We start from the raw sequence: 15,542 nt of genomic DNA on the forward strand, positions 1-15,542 counted from the left end.
CACATTGGTACCAGGTGACCCCTCGCTACTCCAGGTGGACATGTGATATGGTTTGACTCTCTGTCCCCACCCAAATCTCATCTTGGAGCTCCCATAATTCCCACACGTTGTGGGAGGGACCAATAGGAGGTAACTGAATCACGGGGCAAGTCTTTCCTGTGCTGTTCTCATGATAGTGAATAAGTCTCATGAGATATGGTGGTTTTAAAAATGAAAGTTTCCCTGAACAAGCTCTCTTTGCCTGCTGCCATCTATGTAAGATGTGACTTGCTCCTCCTTGCCTTCTGCCATGATTGTGAGGCCTCCCCAGCCATGTGGAACTGTAATTCCATTAAGCCCTTTTCCCTCTATAAGTTACCCGGTCTCGGATATGTCTTTATCAACAGTGTCGAAATGGACTGATACAGCGCTTGACCTCGGGGTGGCCAACCTGAAAGCTCTCTGGCCAAAAACAGGGAACAACACAGTCAGGGCCTCCTGCTTAAACCATGTGGTTGGGTCTCATTAGTCAAGACAGTTATGTTCTATGAAGTGGCCAAGGGCACTGAATTAGCCAATACTGAACCATTGTTCCTCAGGGAAGTTCATGGTTGCTTTCCTGCAAGCCTCTGGTCATATTATCATCAATTGATTAATACATAACCTTGTTTTATGTGTGTTTCTCTTTGAGAACACCTTATTTAACATATAAGGTTGATTCATTAACATTGAACTCACAGGCAATGGCACTATAACTCACCTCTGAACAAAGCTTATCTAACACATATCGTCTCCATAAGGCTCATCGCAGCCCTCTTGTCCTTAAAAACATTAGACAGCACTTCAGTGCTACCTCTGGGGGCATTTTATTTTATTTTAGTATTTATTTTTCTGAAACAGCCTCACTCTGTTGCCCAGGCTGAAGTGTAGTGGCACAATCTCAGTTCACTGCAACCTCAATTCAGACAACTCTCCTGCCTCAGACTCCCAAGTAGCTGGGATTACAGGCACCTGCCACCACACCCAGCTAAATTTTTGCATTTTTAGTAGAGATAGCCATGTTGGCCAAGAGGGTCTCAAAGTCCTGACCTCAAGTGATCTGCCTGCCTCAGCCTCCCAAGTAATGGGATTACAGACGTAAGCCACTGCACCCAGCTTTGAGGGCATTTTAAACAGGAAAATTGCTGAAGAGAGAAAAATGCAAAAATAAATGACACTAAATAGACCATGAAAAGAGCACAAGTCCTCAGCCTGAGAACCGAATCAAGAAGGCAGGGCCTCTCTTTGCACCACCTCACTTGGGGGCACGTGTGCCAGGCAACTCAAATTTTTCATCATTTTTCACATGTCGAGGAATGACTGCGCATGTGCTACAAGTATTGATTTTAGGTAGTCCAAGTAAATTCTGGCGAGCAGAAGAATTTGCAAATATGGATTCCACAAAATGTGAGAATAAACTGTAGTTAATTGCTTGGTTGGTTGTCTGGTTTGTTGGTTAACAGCAGGAGAAAATGCTGGGAGAGCCCCTACAAGACAGCATTTGCATATTCCAAAAGGATATGGGAGCCACACGTGAGTCCAGGAGAGTAGAAACCTTGTGGTAATACCCTGCTACGTGGCTCACGGAAGAGTCTCTGTAACTTGCAATCAAATAGCCAATCGGTGACCAAGCGAGGCAGGAGGATCCCTTAACATATAACGTTGATTCATTAACATTGAACTCGCAGGCAATGGCACTATAACTCACCTCTGGACAAGTTCAAGACCAGCCTGAGCAATGTAGTAAGACCTCATCTCTACAAAAACTTAAAAACTTAGCTGGGCTTCCAGCTACTGGGGAGGCTGAGGCAGGAGAATCCCTTGAGCCCAAGAATGAGGCTGCAGTGAGCTGTGATCATACCATTGCACTCCAGCCTGGGGGACAGAGTGAGACCTTGTCTCAAAAATAAAAAATAAATTCAAAAACAGCCAACCTGTCAGCATATACCTACCCATATATTACTCTTGATTTGTCCTGGAAGTTTTGATAAGTGATGATTTCTTTTGGAAAGTCCTGTTGGTTCCAATAGAGCTTGCACGTGTAGTCAGTAGGCCTGGCCATACCACTTCCCGGTCACATGACTGAGTTCTCTAACTCAATTATTTCATCTGACAATGGGATGGATACTTGGCCTCCAAGTTCAGAGAGTTATTATAAGGCTACATGAGGTCTTGCAGGTGGAATGAGCATCACCCTTGTCATCTTCTGATCCAGCCTCTCCTTTTCTACACAAGGCCCCCAAGCATCGGCAGGGGAAAGAGATTTACAAAGACGATCAACAGAGGACAGTCCAGGATGCTCACACCTCCTTCCTCCAACACCTTTTTTTGGACAAAAGTTGAGCTCCCTACCACATGACTCATGTCTAACTACATATGCAAAAACTTCCTTTGCAGAGGTTCAGACTAACATTTCACATGCACATTTCAAAACAAAATGTGTCAGGAAAACAGCCGCTTTAACTGCCAAGACGAGCAGAGCTATATTTGTTTCAGTGACAGCTGATATTTGTTTTGAAAGTGAATCGCATATATATATTACACATTATTATGACTAGAAGTATGTAAAAATTATCAGAACAAAAGAAAACTATTTTCATGCAAATATTTTTCAGCAGCCATCACTCTCAAATATAAATGAAAATATAACACTCCTGAATGCCAGGCACAATCTGGATTTTAAATGTGTATTCATTGAAAAGAAGCTAAATTTCTCCACCCACTTGGTATTTCAAGAAACGATCCCAAGGAAAGATAATTTGTATGTTAAAGTGACTATTTGTACAAGTAAAAATCCGACGTGTGCATGAAAGGATTCCTTGGTTATGTGCAGGGAATCATCTCACATGCTGTTTTTCCTGTTTGGTTTGACAAACAGGCTGACACTATTCTCTTTGATTAAAAAATAAACTCCTAAAACTCATAATGTTGATATCAAGATGTAACCACTATACATACGTAGGAAAGGAAGTTTTAAAAGCCTTAAGCTGGCATCGTGAAGGAACACCATGACAGACTTTTTTTTTTTTGTATTTATTTTGTATGTAATGAAATATAGTATAAAGGTTGGTTAAGTGTAATATAATTGTGTAAACATCCTATTAATAGATGTACAGATTTGTTTTGTACTGTATCTTGAAACTTGTGAAATAAAGATTCCACCTCTGGTTAAAAAACAAAAAAAAATAATACATAATACAATACAATTGTATTGTTGGTGCTGTCTTTTTTTTTTTTTTTTCCTGAAGCCACAAAGATTCCCCCAATGGCTACATCCTAGCTAACTGGGAGAAGCCATAGCTTCTCCCATCCAGCTGTCACTTGGACCCCACTCCCCTTCCCTAAGACAACAGGGAGGCGGAAAGGGCAAACTGACAGAAATGAGAAGGAAACTGGGTTTGGATCCCTCACTGCTCACCACTGGGAGGTGGAGGTCAGCCACCTGTGGCGGGCGGTTTTTTTCCACCTCCGTCCTTTGCTGCTGGCTGCTGCCTACCACCTCTCTCCTCTGGGCCAAAGGTTCTGAAACTCTCACAACCGGTGCCCAACTCAGAGAGTTCACTCACTCTAACGATACTCCTGCTAACCTCACAATTCCTGGGCTCCCTCTCATCTAGCCAGAAACTGCCTTGTGTGTTTTCCCCACCCACATCTACCTTCATGGCAAACCAGCAAAACACACAAGCCCCTCCACCCCCAGCAAAGAGCTCCATGTGTTTGCATATGAGAGTGGGTGCTTTTGTCCTACCTCCTTTAGGACAAGGCTGTCCATATGGACAGCCCTTTTGAGCATCAGCAACTTCGGCATGGCCTTCCTCACGCTGTTGCGCGTGTCCACGGGGGACAACTGGAACGGGATCATGAAGGACACGCTGCGAGAGTTCACCCACGAGGACAAGCACTGCCTGATCTACCTGCCGGCGCTGTCGCCAGTCTACTTCGTGACTTTCGTGCTGGTGGCGCAGTTCGTGCTGGTGAACGTGGTGGTGGCTGTGCTGATGAAGCACCTGGAGGAGAGCAACAAGGAGGCCCGCGAGGACACGGAGCTGGACGCCGAGATGGCACAGAGCCCAGGGGACGCACGCAGGGTGGATGTGGACGGGCCTCCCTCGCCCCAGGAGAGTCAGGGTGCTGGGGATGCCCCGAACCTCCTGGTTGCGCGCAAGGAGTCGGTGTCCAGGATGCTCTCGCTGCCCAACGACAGCTACATGTTCTGGCCCGTGGCACCCGCCCAGTCGCCCCGCCCTCGCCCATTGCAGGAGGTGGAGATGGAGACCTATGGGGGCGGCACCCGCTCGGGCTCGGCCACCTCTGTGCACTCACTGCCCACGCAGTCCTGTGCGTCTCACCAGGTCCCATTGGCTGTATCGTCTCCAGCCAGGAGCAGTGAGTCCATCCACACCCTGTCCCCTAGACGCACAGCGCGCTCCCCCAGCCTCAGCCGGTTGCTCTGCAGACAGGAGGCTATGCGCACAGATTCCTTGGAAGGGCAGATTGATAGCCCTAGGGACACCCTGGACCCTGCGGAGCCTCCCAAGAAAACCCTAGTGAGGCTGGCGTCCCAGGGGGGCTCCCTGCAGTCCCCCCAGCGCTCCCCATGGCCCGCCAGTATCCGCACCCGGAAGCACACCTTCAGACACCGCTACGTCTCCAGCCGGCGGGTGGCCCCAAGGCCGCGGACCCGGCCGACGAGGAGGTCAGCCACATCACCAGCTCCGCCTGCCCCTGGCAGCCTGCGACTGAGCCCCATGGCCCCGAAGCCTCTCCAGCACTCTGCGGCAGCGAGCGGGTCCTGCGAAGGTTCTACAGCATGGACGCCCAGGGCTTCCTGGACAAGCTGGGCCGGGCGGGGACCCTGCAGGCAAGGGGGAGTGCTGGGGCCAGGCCTCCTGCAGGGCCGAGCACCTGACTGTCCCCAGCTTTGCCTTTGAGCCCCTGGACCTCGGGGGCCCCAGTGGAGACCCTTTCTTGGGAGGTGGCCACAATGTGACCCCAGAACCTAGAGCTTCCTCTTCAGGGGCCGTAGCACCCCTGGAACCCCCAGAAACAGAGCCTGCTATGCCTAACAGTGACCCCTCTGGAGAAGAGGCAGGAGCTGAACCTCACAGTCCCCCCAGTGTCCTCTGGAGAAACCAGGGTCCCCCTCGGTGACTCCTGCCCCAGAGGGTGACGCAGATGACCCCGTGTAGCTCAGGACTTGGTGCTGCACAGGGATTTGTCACTGGGGTCTGGGGGCCCCGGCGGGGTGGTGGCCCAGGCAGAGCCATGCGTGGACCCTGACTTGGGTCCCATCGTGGGCAGAGGCTGCAGAGGATGACAGTTGAGTCGGACGCCGGCAGGCACTCATTCCCTGCCCAGTGAAGCAGGGGTAGGTGCTGGATCCCGCGAGCCTCCGTCCATTCCGGTTAGGGTTTCTCTAGAGTTTTGATGCCAGCCGAGGCTGTGTGGCGTTGTGTCAGTGTCCCATCATGAGAGAAACCACGTCTGTGGGGAGGGGAAGGTACCAGGCTGCGTCCTCTCAGGCCACGCGTTGTTACGGGACACTCGCTGGGGGCCTGTGCCCTTTCCCGCAGCAGGTGTGGCCACTGTGGCCCAATGTCACCTTCACTCACAGTCTGAGTCCTTGTCTTCCTGTCACGCCCTCACCACTCTCCCCTTCCAGCCACCACCCTTTCCGTTCCGCCCAGGTGTTCCCAGAAGCTTCCGTGACTCTGGGGGATGCTGACATCACTAGGGATGTAACCCGCCCAGCCATCACTAGGGACATCACCGTGGAGTAACGTGCCCGGCCCCCATGCGAATCGGGCCTCCCCTTTGTCCGGGGGCTTTGGCCGAGAAATTCCAATTGACACCTTAGTTTTGTGTGCTTTTAAATTCAGGTTCAATGTTGCAATAATCTAATGCAGAAGATTCACCTTCTCAAGTCAAGGGAGAGGGAGGGGCAGAGCGGAAAAAATAGTAACTTATTTAAGGGAAAAAAAAAGTGGTTTTTGTTTAAAGGAGAAAAACTTTTTTTTTTAGTCATCTGTTGATTTTCATTATTTACAATCTCTCTCCCTGTATCAGAGGAAATTACAAGGCTTGACAGATTTAGGAAGTCAACTCAGTGCGTAGGCTGCTCAATTAGCGCATTAATGAGTACTTGACAGAGATATATATTTTTACTTATAGAAGGGTATTTATGACATTTTAAATGCCCTTTGGGTCAACTCAGGACAGCTCCATGGATGGAGCTGTGAACCCAGCTCACCACTGTTCAACTTTCTTCTCTGAAACAAACTGTCCATGGGGCCCCTCCGCATCCGGGGTCAAAAGGGCCAAGTACACAGGGGTCTCTGCTCCTTCTTCCGGGCTCTTGGTGGCATTGGGTCACGCCATGTCCGTTCTCACCCACCCTGGGCAGCAGACATTCAGGAGGATCTTGTGCACTTTCCTCTGCTCGCTCAGTTTCCTGGCGTGGATCCTGGACAGCATGGTGACGCCGACCTTCATCACCCCGTATGCGGTGTTGGGCCAGCCCGCCTTCTGGTGCACTCCCTTCTTTGTATCCTCCACGAACTTATTCATGAGCCCCACCAGCTCCTCCTCAGTGATGACGGTCTCACTGAGGAACTTCTGCTTCAGCTCAGGGCTGCAGCTTTTTAGGGCCCTGAGACTCACGGTGCTAGATACATTCACCACTCTCCCTTGGGGTTTTATTAGAGGGAGTAACTCTGTGCAGACATCTCAAGTACCAAAGAAGTTTGTCTTCATCGTCACTTCAGCTTGAATATGAAAGGGTATGGGATCAGCAACCTTGAAGGCGATGCCCGCGTTGTTGACCAGCATGTCCAGGCCTCCGTACTCTGCGCAGGAAGTCGCGCAGGGCGCGGATGCTCTGCGGGTGCTAGTTGATGTCCAGCTGGTGGAAGCCCGGGCTCAGGCCCTCTGCCTGCAGCTGCTGCACGGCCGCCTGGCCCCGCGCCACGTCCCGTGCCGTGAGCACCACATACCCGGAGAACTGCCAGTACAGGTCGCGCACGATGGCCAAGCCAATGCCTTTATTGCCCCCAGTCACCGGAGCTACCTGGATGCAGGACGACATGGCTGAACGGGGCATGCGGGATACCTGCGTGGAGAGTAGATCAGGCTCAGACCCTGGAGCCGCGAGGATGTCCATGACTCAAAAAAAAAAAAAAAAAAATGGCGACCTGGCTGGCTCCCTACCAGTGCTTTTTTTGAACAGAAAGTTGAGCAAAAAAAAAAAAAAAGCTTTGGCCTTTTTTTTTTTTTTTTTTTTTTTTTTTTGAGACTGAGTTTCGCTCTTGTTACCCAAGCTGGAGTGCAATGGCGCGATCTCGGCTCACCGCAACCTCCGCCTCCTGGGTTCAGGCAATTCTCCTGCCTCAGCCTCCCGAGTAGCTGGGATTACAGGCACGCGCCACCATGCCCAGCTAATTTTTTTATATTTTTAGTAGAGACGGGGTTTCACCATGTTGACCAGGATGGTCTCGATCTCTTTACCTCGTGATCCACCCGCGTTGGCCTCCCAAAGGGCTGGGATTACAGGCTGGAGCCACCGTGCCCAGCCAGCTTTGGCCTTTTTAGGAGCCTTTAGGCGAGTTTGTCCTAACTCGTCTAAACTCTTTTGTTTTAGTGGAGAAATAATAGATGTCTGTTCATGTGTTAAGTGTTATAGCAAAAAAAAAAAAAATGCATAGTTAAGTTAATGAATAGTTTTTGTTTTATCAGAATGGCAACAGACCGAAGTACTTTGTAGAGACTGACTTTATAAGCTAATACTTAAGACAACTTGCATCAATGAGAAAAAAATGTAGAACCATTTGGAAAAATGAAATTTACTAGTTCCAAGTTTCAAAGAAATGTCAACATTTCATTCCATTCAATAAAGAACAAAACCAATAGTATTTTCATTACTTTCATCTGAAACATTCCATGTTTTAATCTGAGACTTGCAGACTTTTCATTTGGAGTTTGAACCTGTTTTGGTGCGTTTCGTTTTTGGAGAACTTCAATAATGTGAGATTGGCAATTCAGATGCGCGTGCAGTTTTCTGTTGATGTCATGCTGCTGTTCAGGTAATAAGAAATATTAAGTAACTGGCTTTAGATTTTGTAATTTTTTTCCCTGAGTTCCTGCTAGATTTTGTATTCTAGTAGTCAATGTATTTTCAGTGAAATGTAAAAATATTCCCGTTCTCTTTGACCAGTGTTAATTTTTGAGATCTTATTACTTGTCACTTGAATCCCATAATTGTCATACATCTCTAGTATAAGCAACATTTAATTTTTGAAATGTATAGTCCATCTCTTCATATTCAAGATGTAATTTTACATTTCTGCATTGTAAAAACTGTTTGGCCATAATCCTAGATGCACGCTGCTAATTCATGTACCTGCACATGTGACCTTTATGAACAGAAATTTGCATGTATGATTTGTGTTTACTTGTACTGCTTATATCTGTGGATTCAAGTTTCTGAAGTGAATACCAATAAAAAAAAACTTAGGCCATGTTCATTGGTTATACATGTTTGGAATGTTAACCAAAAAAAAAACAAACCACAAACACATCACCAACCAAAGTGTCACACTTCGCCAAGGAGAGAACACACCCCTGCACCAGCAGTTCGGGCACAGCTGTTCGTCTCATTCTTACAGAACAGAGGGTCTGCAGGTACCTCAGTAAGACACTAAAGCAATTTGTTTTATTTGTCCAAGGAAATTCTGCCCTTATTTGACTGAATAAGGATAAATATCAGGGAGGAGGTCTGTTTGTGGTGTCACTGTCTGCACCAGCCAAAGAGCCCTCACACGTTTCCTCTCTCCTGGCAGCTGCAGTTCTTCTGAAGAATTCAGAGGAAGTTGAGGCTTAAAATAAGCAATCTGGGTTTGCAAGGTGCCATAAGGATGGCAGTGCCACCTATACCACTTGCCCAGGGATGGCAGTGCCACCTATACAACTTCCCCAGGGATGGCAGTGCCACCTATACCACTTCCCCAGGGATGGCAGTGCCAGCTATACCACTTACCCAGGGATAGTAGTGCCACTGATACCACTTCCCCGGGGACAGCAGTGCCACTGATACCACTTCCCCAGGGACAGCAGTGCCACTGATACCACTTCCCCGGGGACAGTAATGCCACTGATCCACTTCACTGGGGACAGCAGTGCCACCTATACCATTTCTCTGAGGACAGTAGTACCACCTGTACCACTTCCCTGAGGATGACAGTGCCACTGATATCACTTCTCTGGGGATGGCAGTGCCACTGATATCACTTTCCCAGGGACAGCAGTGCCACCTATGCCACTTCCCCAAGGATGGCAGTGCCATCTATACCACTTCCATGGGGATGGCAGTGCCACCTATAACACTTCCCAGAGGATGGAAATGCCACCTGTACCACTTCCCCTGGCAACTATTCCCAGAGATCCAGGCCCAGCAGTGCCACCTATGCCACTTCCCCAAGGATGGCAGTGCCATCTATACCACTTCCATGGGGATGGCAGTGCCACCTATAACACTTCCCAGAGGATGGAAATGCCACCTGTACCACTTCCCCTGGCAACTATTCCCAGAGCTCCAGGCCCCATGGTTTGACTTCTTCTCTGTTATGAGAATTCAGTGTTTTCTCACATTACATCCTGAGATTCAGATCCTCTGCAAAACAATGGATCTGAAACCACTCTCATCTCTGCCTCCACACTTGGCCCCCCATCTGCTCTATAGTGGACTACGGGGACAGATACATAAAAATAAGAGAATGTTTCAGGGAAAGGGGAGAAGTGCGGACCTTTCTACTTCATTGGATCTTCCTGATAACGCCATATGCTCAGTGTTATTATCACATTGTGTAGATGAGGCTGGGCACAGGCGGCTGTCTGTGGGTCACACTGCTGTGCAGTGATGGGGTTGGAATATGAGCTCACTTGTCAAACGCTGGGTTCCCCTCAAAGCTTCTAAAACTTTGGCAAGACTAAAGCACCCCTAATGTAAGAGATGAATGAATGCTCCCTCACTCCAGGGTGAGCTTGGGGCTCAGCACACACAGTCTGTGGCATTCAGTCAGCATGGAACGTTGTTCCTGGTCATTTACTGAGACGACTCCACTGGTCCTTCTAATCTCAGCCAGTCATTTCCTCCAGGAAGCTATTTCTGTGCTCCCCAGTCTGGGCTCCATTGCCCCCGAGGTGCTCCAACATTGCCTACTCTGTGAGGGCACTCAGCCTGTGTTGTGTTGCTTACTCGTCGTTGTGGCCCCAGAAGGTCAGGAACCATGTCCACCTTGTGTCCTCCTGTAGATGTCCCCAGCAGCCAACACACTTCTGAGCACAGTATAACTGCCCAGCGAATATCTGTTGAGTAAATGCTGACTCCAGCTAAACCTTCCATCTCAGTGCAAATTGCCTTTAGAACAGATCTGTTAGCTCTAATCCAGCCTCTTCAAACAGAGCACCAACAACGGAAAATTCAGAAAATGAAGAGGCAAAGGCTGGATGCAGTGGATCACGCCTCTAATCCCAGGCATTTGGGAGGCCGAGGCAGGAGGATTGCTTGAGCCTAGGAGTTAGAGTCCAGGCAGTTTATAGGCTGGGCATGGTGCTCCAACTGTAATCTCAGCACTGCGAGAGGCAGAGATGGAAGGATTGCTGGAGCCCAGAGGTTCAAGACCAGCCTGGACAACAAAGTGAGACCTTGTCTCTAAAAAAATTTTTTTAATTAGCCAGATGTGGTGGTATGCACCAGCTAAGGTGGGAGGATCACCTGAGCCCAGGAGGTTGAGGCTACAGTGAGCAATGATGGCACCACTGCACTCTAGCCTGGGCAACAGAGTCAGACCCTGCTCAAAAAAAAAGAAAAGAAAGATAAGCAGACCCTTCCATATTCATCCCACACCATACCCATTCTACTCCACATTCTTTGTTAATTTGGGGGGGGGTGTTTTGTTTTGTTTCTGGAAACAGGGTCTCAGTTGCCCAGGCTGGAGTGCAGTGGCACAAATACATCTCACTGCAGCCTCAGTTTCCTGGGTTCAAGGGATTCTCCCACTTCAGTCCCTTGACTAGCTGGAACTACAGGTGCATGCCACCATGCCCAGCTAATTTAAACATTTTTTGTAGAAGCAGGGGTCTATGTTGCCCAGACTGGTCTTGAACTCCTGGCTTCAAGCTATCCTCCTCCTGACTCAGCGTCCCAAAGTGCTGAGATTATAGGCATGTGCCGTCGTGTCAGCCTACTCCACGTTCTTGGCATTCTAGGCACACTGGCCCTCCCTGAGTTCCTTAAATGCTTTACAACCCCTCCACTATAGGGCCTTTGCACACACCATTCCCTCTAACCCCTACTCCTGCTCTTTCCCCAGAATCTCAGCTCAGTCCCAGCCCATGTTCTTGGAGCACCATCTGCCTCTCTGCCATACCTTCCAGCACATGGCTTGTGTCTCATTGCATCTTTTGCACTGTGAAGGCAGGTATGAGGATTTTTGGTCTTTGTTTACCCTTGTGTCTCCAGCATCTAGTGGCTGGCATAGAGTACAAGCTCAGTACACCGTGCCTGAACAATGAAGTGATGTTTAAATGGAGGCCTATGCAGGTGGAGTATTCTAGGTGGAGCGAAGCCCTGAGGAAAGAGATACCAAGTTGCATTGAAGACTGAAAGAAGCCCGCTGTAGCTGAGCCACAGAGAATCAGGGGAAGAGTGCATCACGGTGAGGCTATAGCGAGGTAGGCAGAGCCTCACAGGGTCTCAACAGTGAGTTAAGACCTTTGACTTGCCACCAAGGGGTTTTAAGCAGGGTGCTAATTCTTCCGTTCCACACAGGACCACTGCTAATGCCACAGCATAAGGGAAGGTAGTCTTTTAAGCCAGAGGTAAGCATTTTGCATGCATGCTCATTAAATGTCCTCATGGTTCGCTGAGTCTATTGTTCTAACCTTCTGAAATTATTTTGAGCTTTCTTTGTGCCTTCAGCTTGGCATCATTAGCAATTGTGGTAATAGAAGGGGGCCTGTCTACCAGAAAATATCGGAGAAAACAAAGGCAGTACAGTTCCTCAGGTGCTCCGACCACAAGTCCTAGCTCCTGGGGCATTGGGAATTCCAACCGTGGGTGTCCGGGACGATAACCCTGGTCTCTCATAGATGACAAATTCAGCAGCAGCATCCTTGCACATGCTAACGTTTTGTGTACATTTTGTTTTATTTATTTTTTAATTTCCCTTTTTGCTCTTTAAGCCCTCCCTAATTCCAGTTTTATGAAAAAGCATTTTAGGATGTGTACATTTAATAAAGGAAGTGGAGAGGAAGAGTTTCCTTGCTTACTTCAACCATATAAACTGGGGTTTTCTTTTCTTTTCCTTTTTTGAGGTAAGGTCTCACTCTGTCACACAGGCAGAGTACAGTGGCACAATCATAGCTCACTGCAGCCTCAACTTTCTAGCCTTCTATCCTTCTGCCTCAGCCTCCCAAGTAGCTGGGACTACAAGCACATGCCAGTGGGCCTGGCTTTTTTTTTTTTTTTGACAGACAGGGTCTTGCTATGTTGTCCAGGCTGGTCTTGAACCCCTGAGCTCCAGCAATCCTTCCACCTCCGCCCTTGAAGTGCTCAGATTATAGTCAGGGGCACCCAGCTGAGCCTATACAGGGGATTTCTTTTTTCCCTAAAGAAATTCATGTTGTTTTCTTCCTGCTGTCTTAGGTGCTTTAATAAATAGAATATTTGTCTTTTGTTTGCATATATTCCAAAAGTTGTCAGAAACTCAGTGCCTGATAAGCATTTTGAAGAAAGGAAAAACTCCAGTTATTCTTGAGGTCACAGCATCCTTCGGGTCTGAGCGACTGTCACTGAAAACATGACTGTTCTGTTCCTGTCCAGCTCAGCTACGCCAGCATGGACTGGAACTGGCATCTTTTTCGTATGAACTGTGTTCCAGCCTTTTTTTTTTGCTTATTTAAGGGTTTGTTTTTTGCTTTTGGCAGATAATGCCATGCACAAAAATAATTCCAAAATCACCATTTTTACCTTTGTCGGTTATGAACTGGGTATGTTTTAAGCATCCAAAATCCAACTTTTTGAAGTGATATTTCTAAATTCATAGATCTTAAAAAATCAAAGTAAGGGGTTGTTGGAATTTTTTTTTTTTTGAGTTTAAATGCATGTTATTTTCAGAGAACCTGCATGACATGTTTTTCTTAATAACAATGCCTCCACTCCAAATAAGCCACGATCAAAATAAATGAAGATCTGGAGATGACATCAGTCCCATTTGTCTTAAGTCCTGGTGTGCGGATGACAAGCAGAAGCCAGTTATGATGACAGGCGATAGATCCAAAGTAATTGCCAAATTTGTCAACATTGTTTCATTTCTAAACCATCCTTAAAGAAAGTCATATATAGGGTCACACCGTCTTCACAGTAGTCCAATAGAGCAACCATGCCATCTGGATTCATGTTTTCACCAATAAAGAACTGGTAGTTTTTGAAATTAGCAAGGATGTGCTTGATTTGTTCTGCAGCCCCTGTCATAAAAGGTTTTACTCTTTCTGGTCTCTGTTCTTCAAGTTTGCCTTTGATGGATTTCATGTCATCTTTGATGTACTTCTTGTAGGCTTCTTTTGTGAAACTTGTTTCCTGCAGGTGATGCTTCATGACAACATCGACACCAGTGATTACGGTGCTTTCGGTACCTTCGCCCTCGGGGCCTTCAGCGGAGGCATTTCCACCAATGAGCGAGTCATCAATGTTACCTTCTGTCCTACTCACCATCTTCCCCTCCACCTCCAGGCACAGTCCGTCCGCGATCTCCCGGATCTTGCAGATGTCAGAGAACATCTCATCGTGGCTGATGAGATCCCGGTAGACAATCATGATGGCGGCTGACGAGAGAAGACGGAGGCGCTAGCTTATCAGGAGCCCGAAGCTCGGAGTGAGCGCTGTGCAGCCGAGTGGTGCTAGCGGGGAGGAGGGAGCGGGCGGAAAAGCGGACTTTTAATGGCCGGGCTCTGTGGCTCACGCCTGTAATCCCAGCACTTTGGGAGGCCCAGGCGGGTGGATCACGAGGTCAAGAGATCGAGACCATCCTGGTCAACATGGTGAAACCCCATATCTACTAAAAATACAAAAAAATTAGCTGGGCATGGTGGCGCGTGCCTGTAATCCCAGCTACTCAGGAGGCGGAAGTTGCGGTGAGCCGAGATCGCGCCATTGCACTCCAGCCTGGGTAACAAAAGCGAAACTCCGTCTCAAAAAAAAAAAAAAAAAAGGAAGAAAGAAAGAAAAATAAAAGAAGAGCAATGCCTGCCCCTAAAATAATGAATGAACCAGGGGGAGAGGGTGGTGCTGAGGACACAGATGTGGGCCTCTACTCAGGCTCAGGTGCTCTCTGTAAGGTCACATTGCCCCCCTGAGGCGCATTAGCTTCCTTCTAGACTTAGTCAGTTTCTCCATCCTTCCTGCAAAGAAATGAAGAGGGAGCACTGGCAAGAGGGTCTGCTGAAACACAGAGGTCTCATGCCCCCGAGCTCCACGAAGTGTTCCATGATGCCAGCGTCAGAACAGGCAGAAGCCTAATCTATGCCAACTACTTAAAACAGCCATCCCGGGGCCCCTCTCCAGATGCTTAGACAAACAACTCATTTTAGAATCTTACCAAGCGTAGGTGTGAAGTTCACTGCCGATTGCATTCAGAATGGATCCCCTCTTTCCGGGAGCTGCGGCCAATCTTCAGCATTCACTAATTCACGCAGAGCCCAGCAACTACCGCCTGGTGTGGCCAGTCCTTTATTAAATCAGAGCTCATGACCTGACTTACAGGACCTTAACAAAGGAGCAGGCATCCAAAAGCAAAAACCTTAATTTGAGGCTGGGCGCAGTGGCTCACTCCTGTAATCACAGGACTTTGGGAGGCTGAGGCGGCTAGAACACGAGGTCAGGAGTTCGAGACCAGTGTGAACAACATGGTGAAACCCCATCTCTACCAAAAATGCAAAACTTAGTTGGGTGTGGTGGTACACACCTGTAATCCCAGCTACTCAGGAGGCTGAGGCAGGAGAATTGCCTGACTCTGGGAGACAGAGGTTGCAGTGAGCCAAGATCATGCCACTGCACTCCAACCTGGGCGACAGAGTGAGACTTCATCTCAAAAAAAAAAAAAAAAAACAACCTTAATTTGGAAGAAAATTGATTCTTCATGAAACAGTTTTTTTTCTGGAGATGGAGTTTCACTCTTGTTGCCCAGGCTGTAATGCATGGTGCGATCTCAACTCACTGCAACCAAGGCTTCCTGAGTTCAAGCAATTCTCTTGCCTCAGCCTTCCAAGTAGCTGGGATTACAGACATGCATCACCACACCCAGCTAATTTTGTATATTCAGTAGAGACGGGGTTTCACCACATTGGTCAGGATGGTTTGAACTCCCGACCTCAGGTGATCCACCCACCTCAGCCTCCCAAAGTGCTAGGATTACGAGGTAAGTCACTGCGCTGAGCCCTGAAACATCTTTTAAATGTAAAAAAAAGTGCCA

General features: G+C 48.1%; 1 protein-coding gene and 2 pseudogenes across 2 annotated transcripts in view; 1 reads left to right on the top strand and 2 right to left on the bottom strand.

Annotated features, from left to right (window-relative positions):
- The window catches only part of LOC100413607 (voltage-dependent T-type calcium channel subunit alpha-1H-like), a 61,015-nt pseudogene extending 52,480 nt beyond the window's left edge, over window positions 1-8,535 (top strand). Inside the window, exon 2 of the transcript XR_013525631.1 lies at window positions 3,776-8,535. The product of XR_013525631.1 is annotated as a voltage-dependent T-type calcium channel subunit alpha-1H-like (transcript). The remainder of the gene's footprint in view (window positions 1-3,775) is intronic.
- On the bottom strand, window positions 6,265-7,177 carry LOC100411108 (carbonyl reductase [NADPH] 1 pseudogene; annotated as a pseudogene).
- A 4,696-nt stretch (window positions 8,536-13,231) lies between the features above and the next one.
- LOC118146802 (translationally-controlled tumor protein-like) lies at window positions 13,232-13,907 on the bottom strand. The gene has a single exon (XM_035270377.3). The coding sequence runs from the start codon at window positions 13,886-13,888 to the stop codon at window positions 13,370-13,372; it is 519 nt and encodes a 172-aa protein (XP_035126268.3). The 5' UTR covers window positions 13,889-13,907; the 3' UTR covers window positions 13,232-13,369.
- Window positions 13,908-15,542: the final 1,635 nt, after the last annotated feature.

Source organism: Callithrix jacchus, chromosome 13 (assembly GCF_049354715.1).
Source record: "Callithrix jacchus isolate 240 chromosome 13, calJac240_pri, whole genome shotgun sequence".
Taxonomy (NCBI): domain Eukaryota; kingdom Metazoa; phylum Chordata; class Mammalia; order Primates; family Cebidae; genus Callithrix; species Callithrix jacchus.

Excerpts from the sequence above, each read along its gene's own strand:
- LOC118146802 (XM_035270377.3), bottom strand. The coding sequence starts at position 13,888 with ATGATTGTCTACCGGGATCTCATCAGCCACGATGAGATGTTCTCTGAC.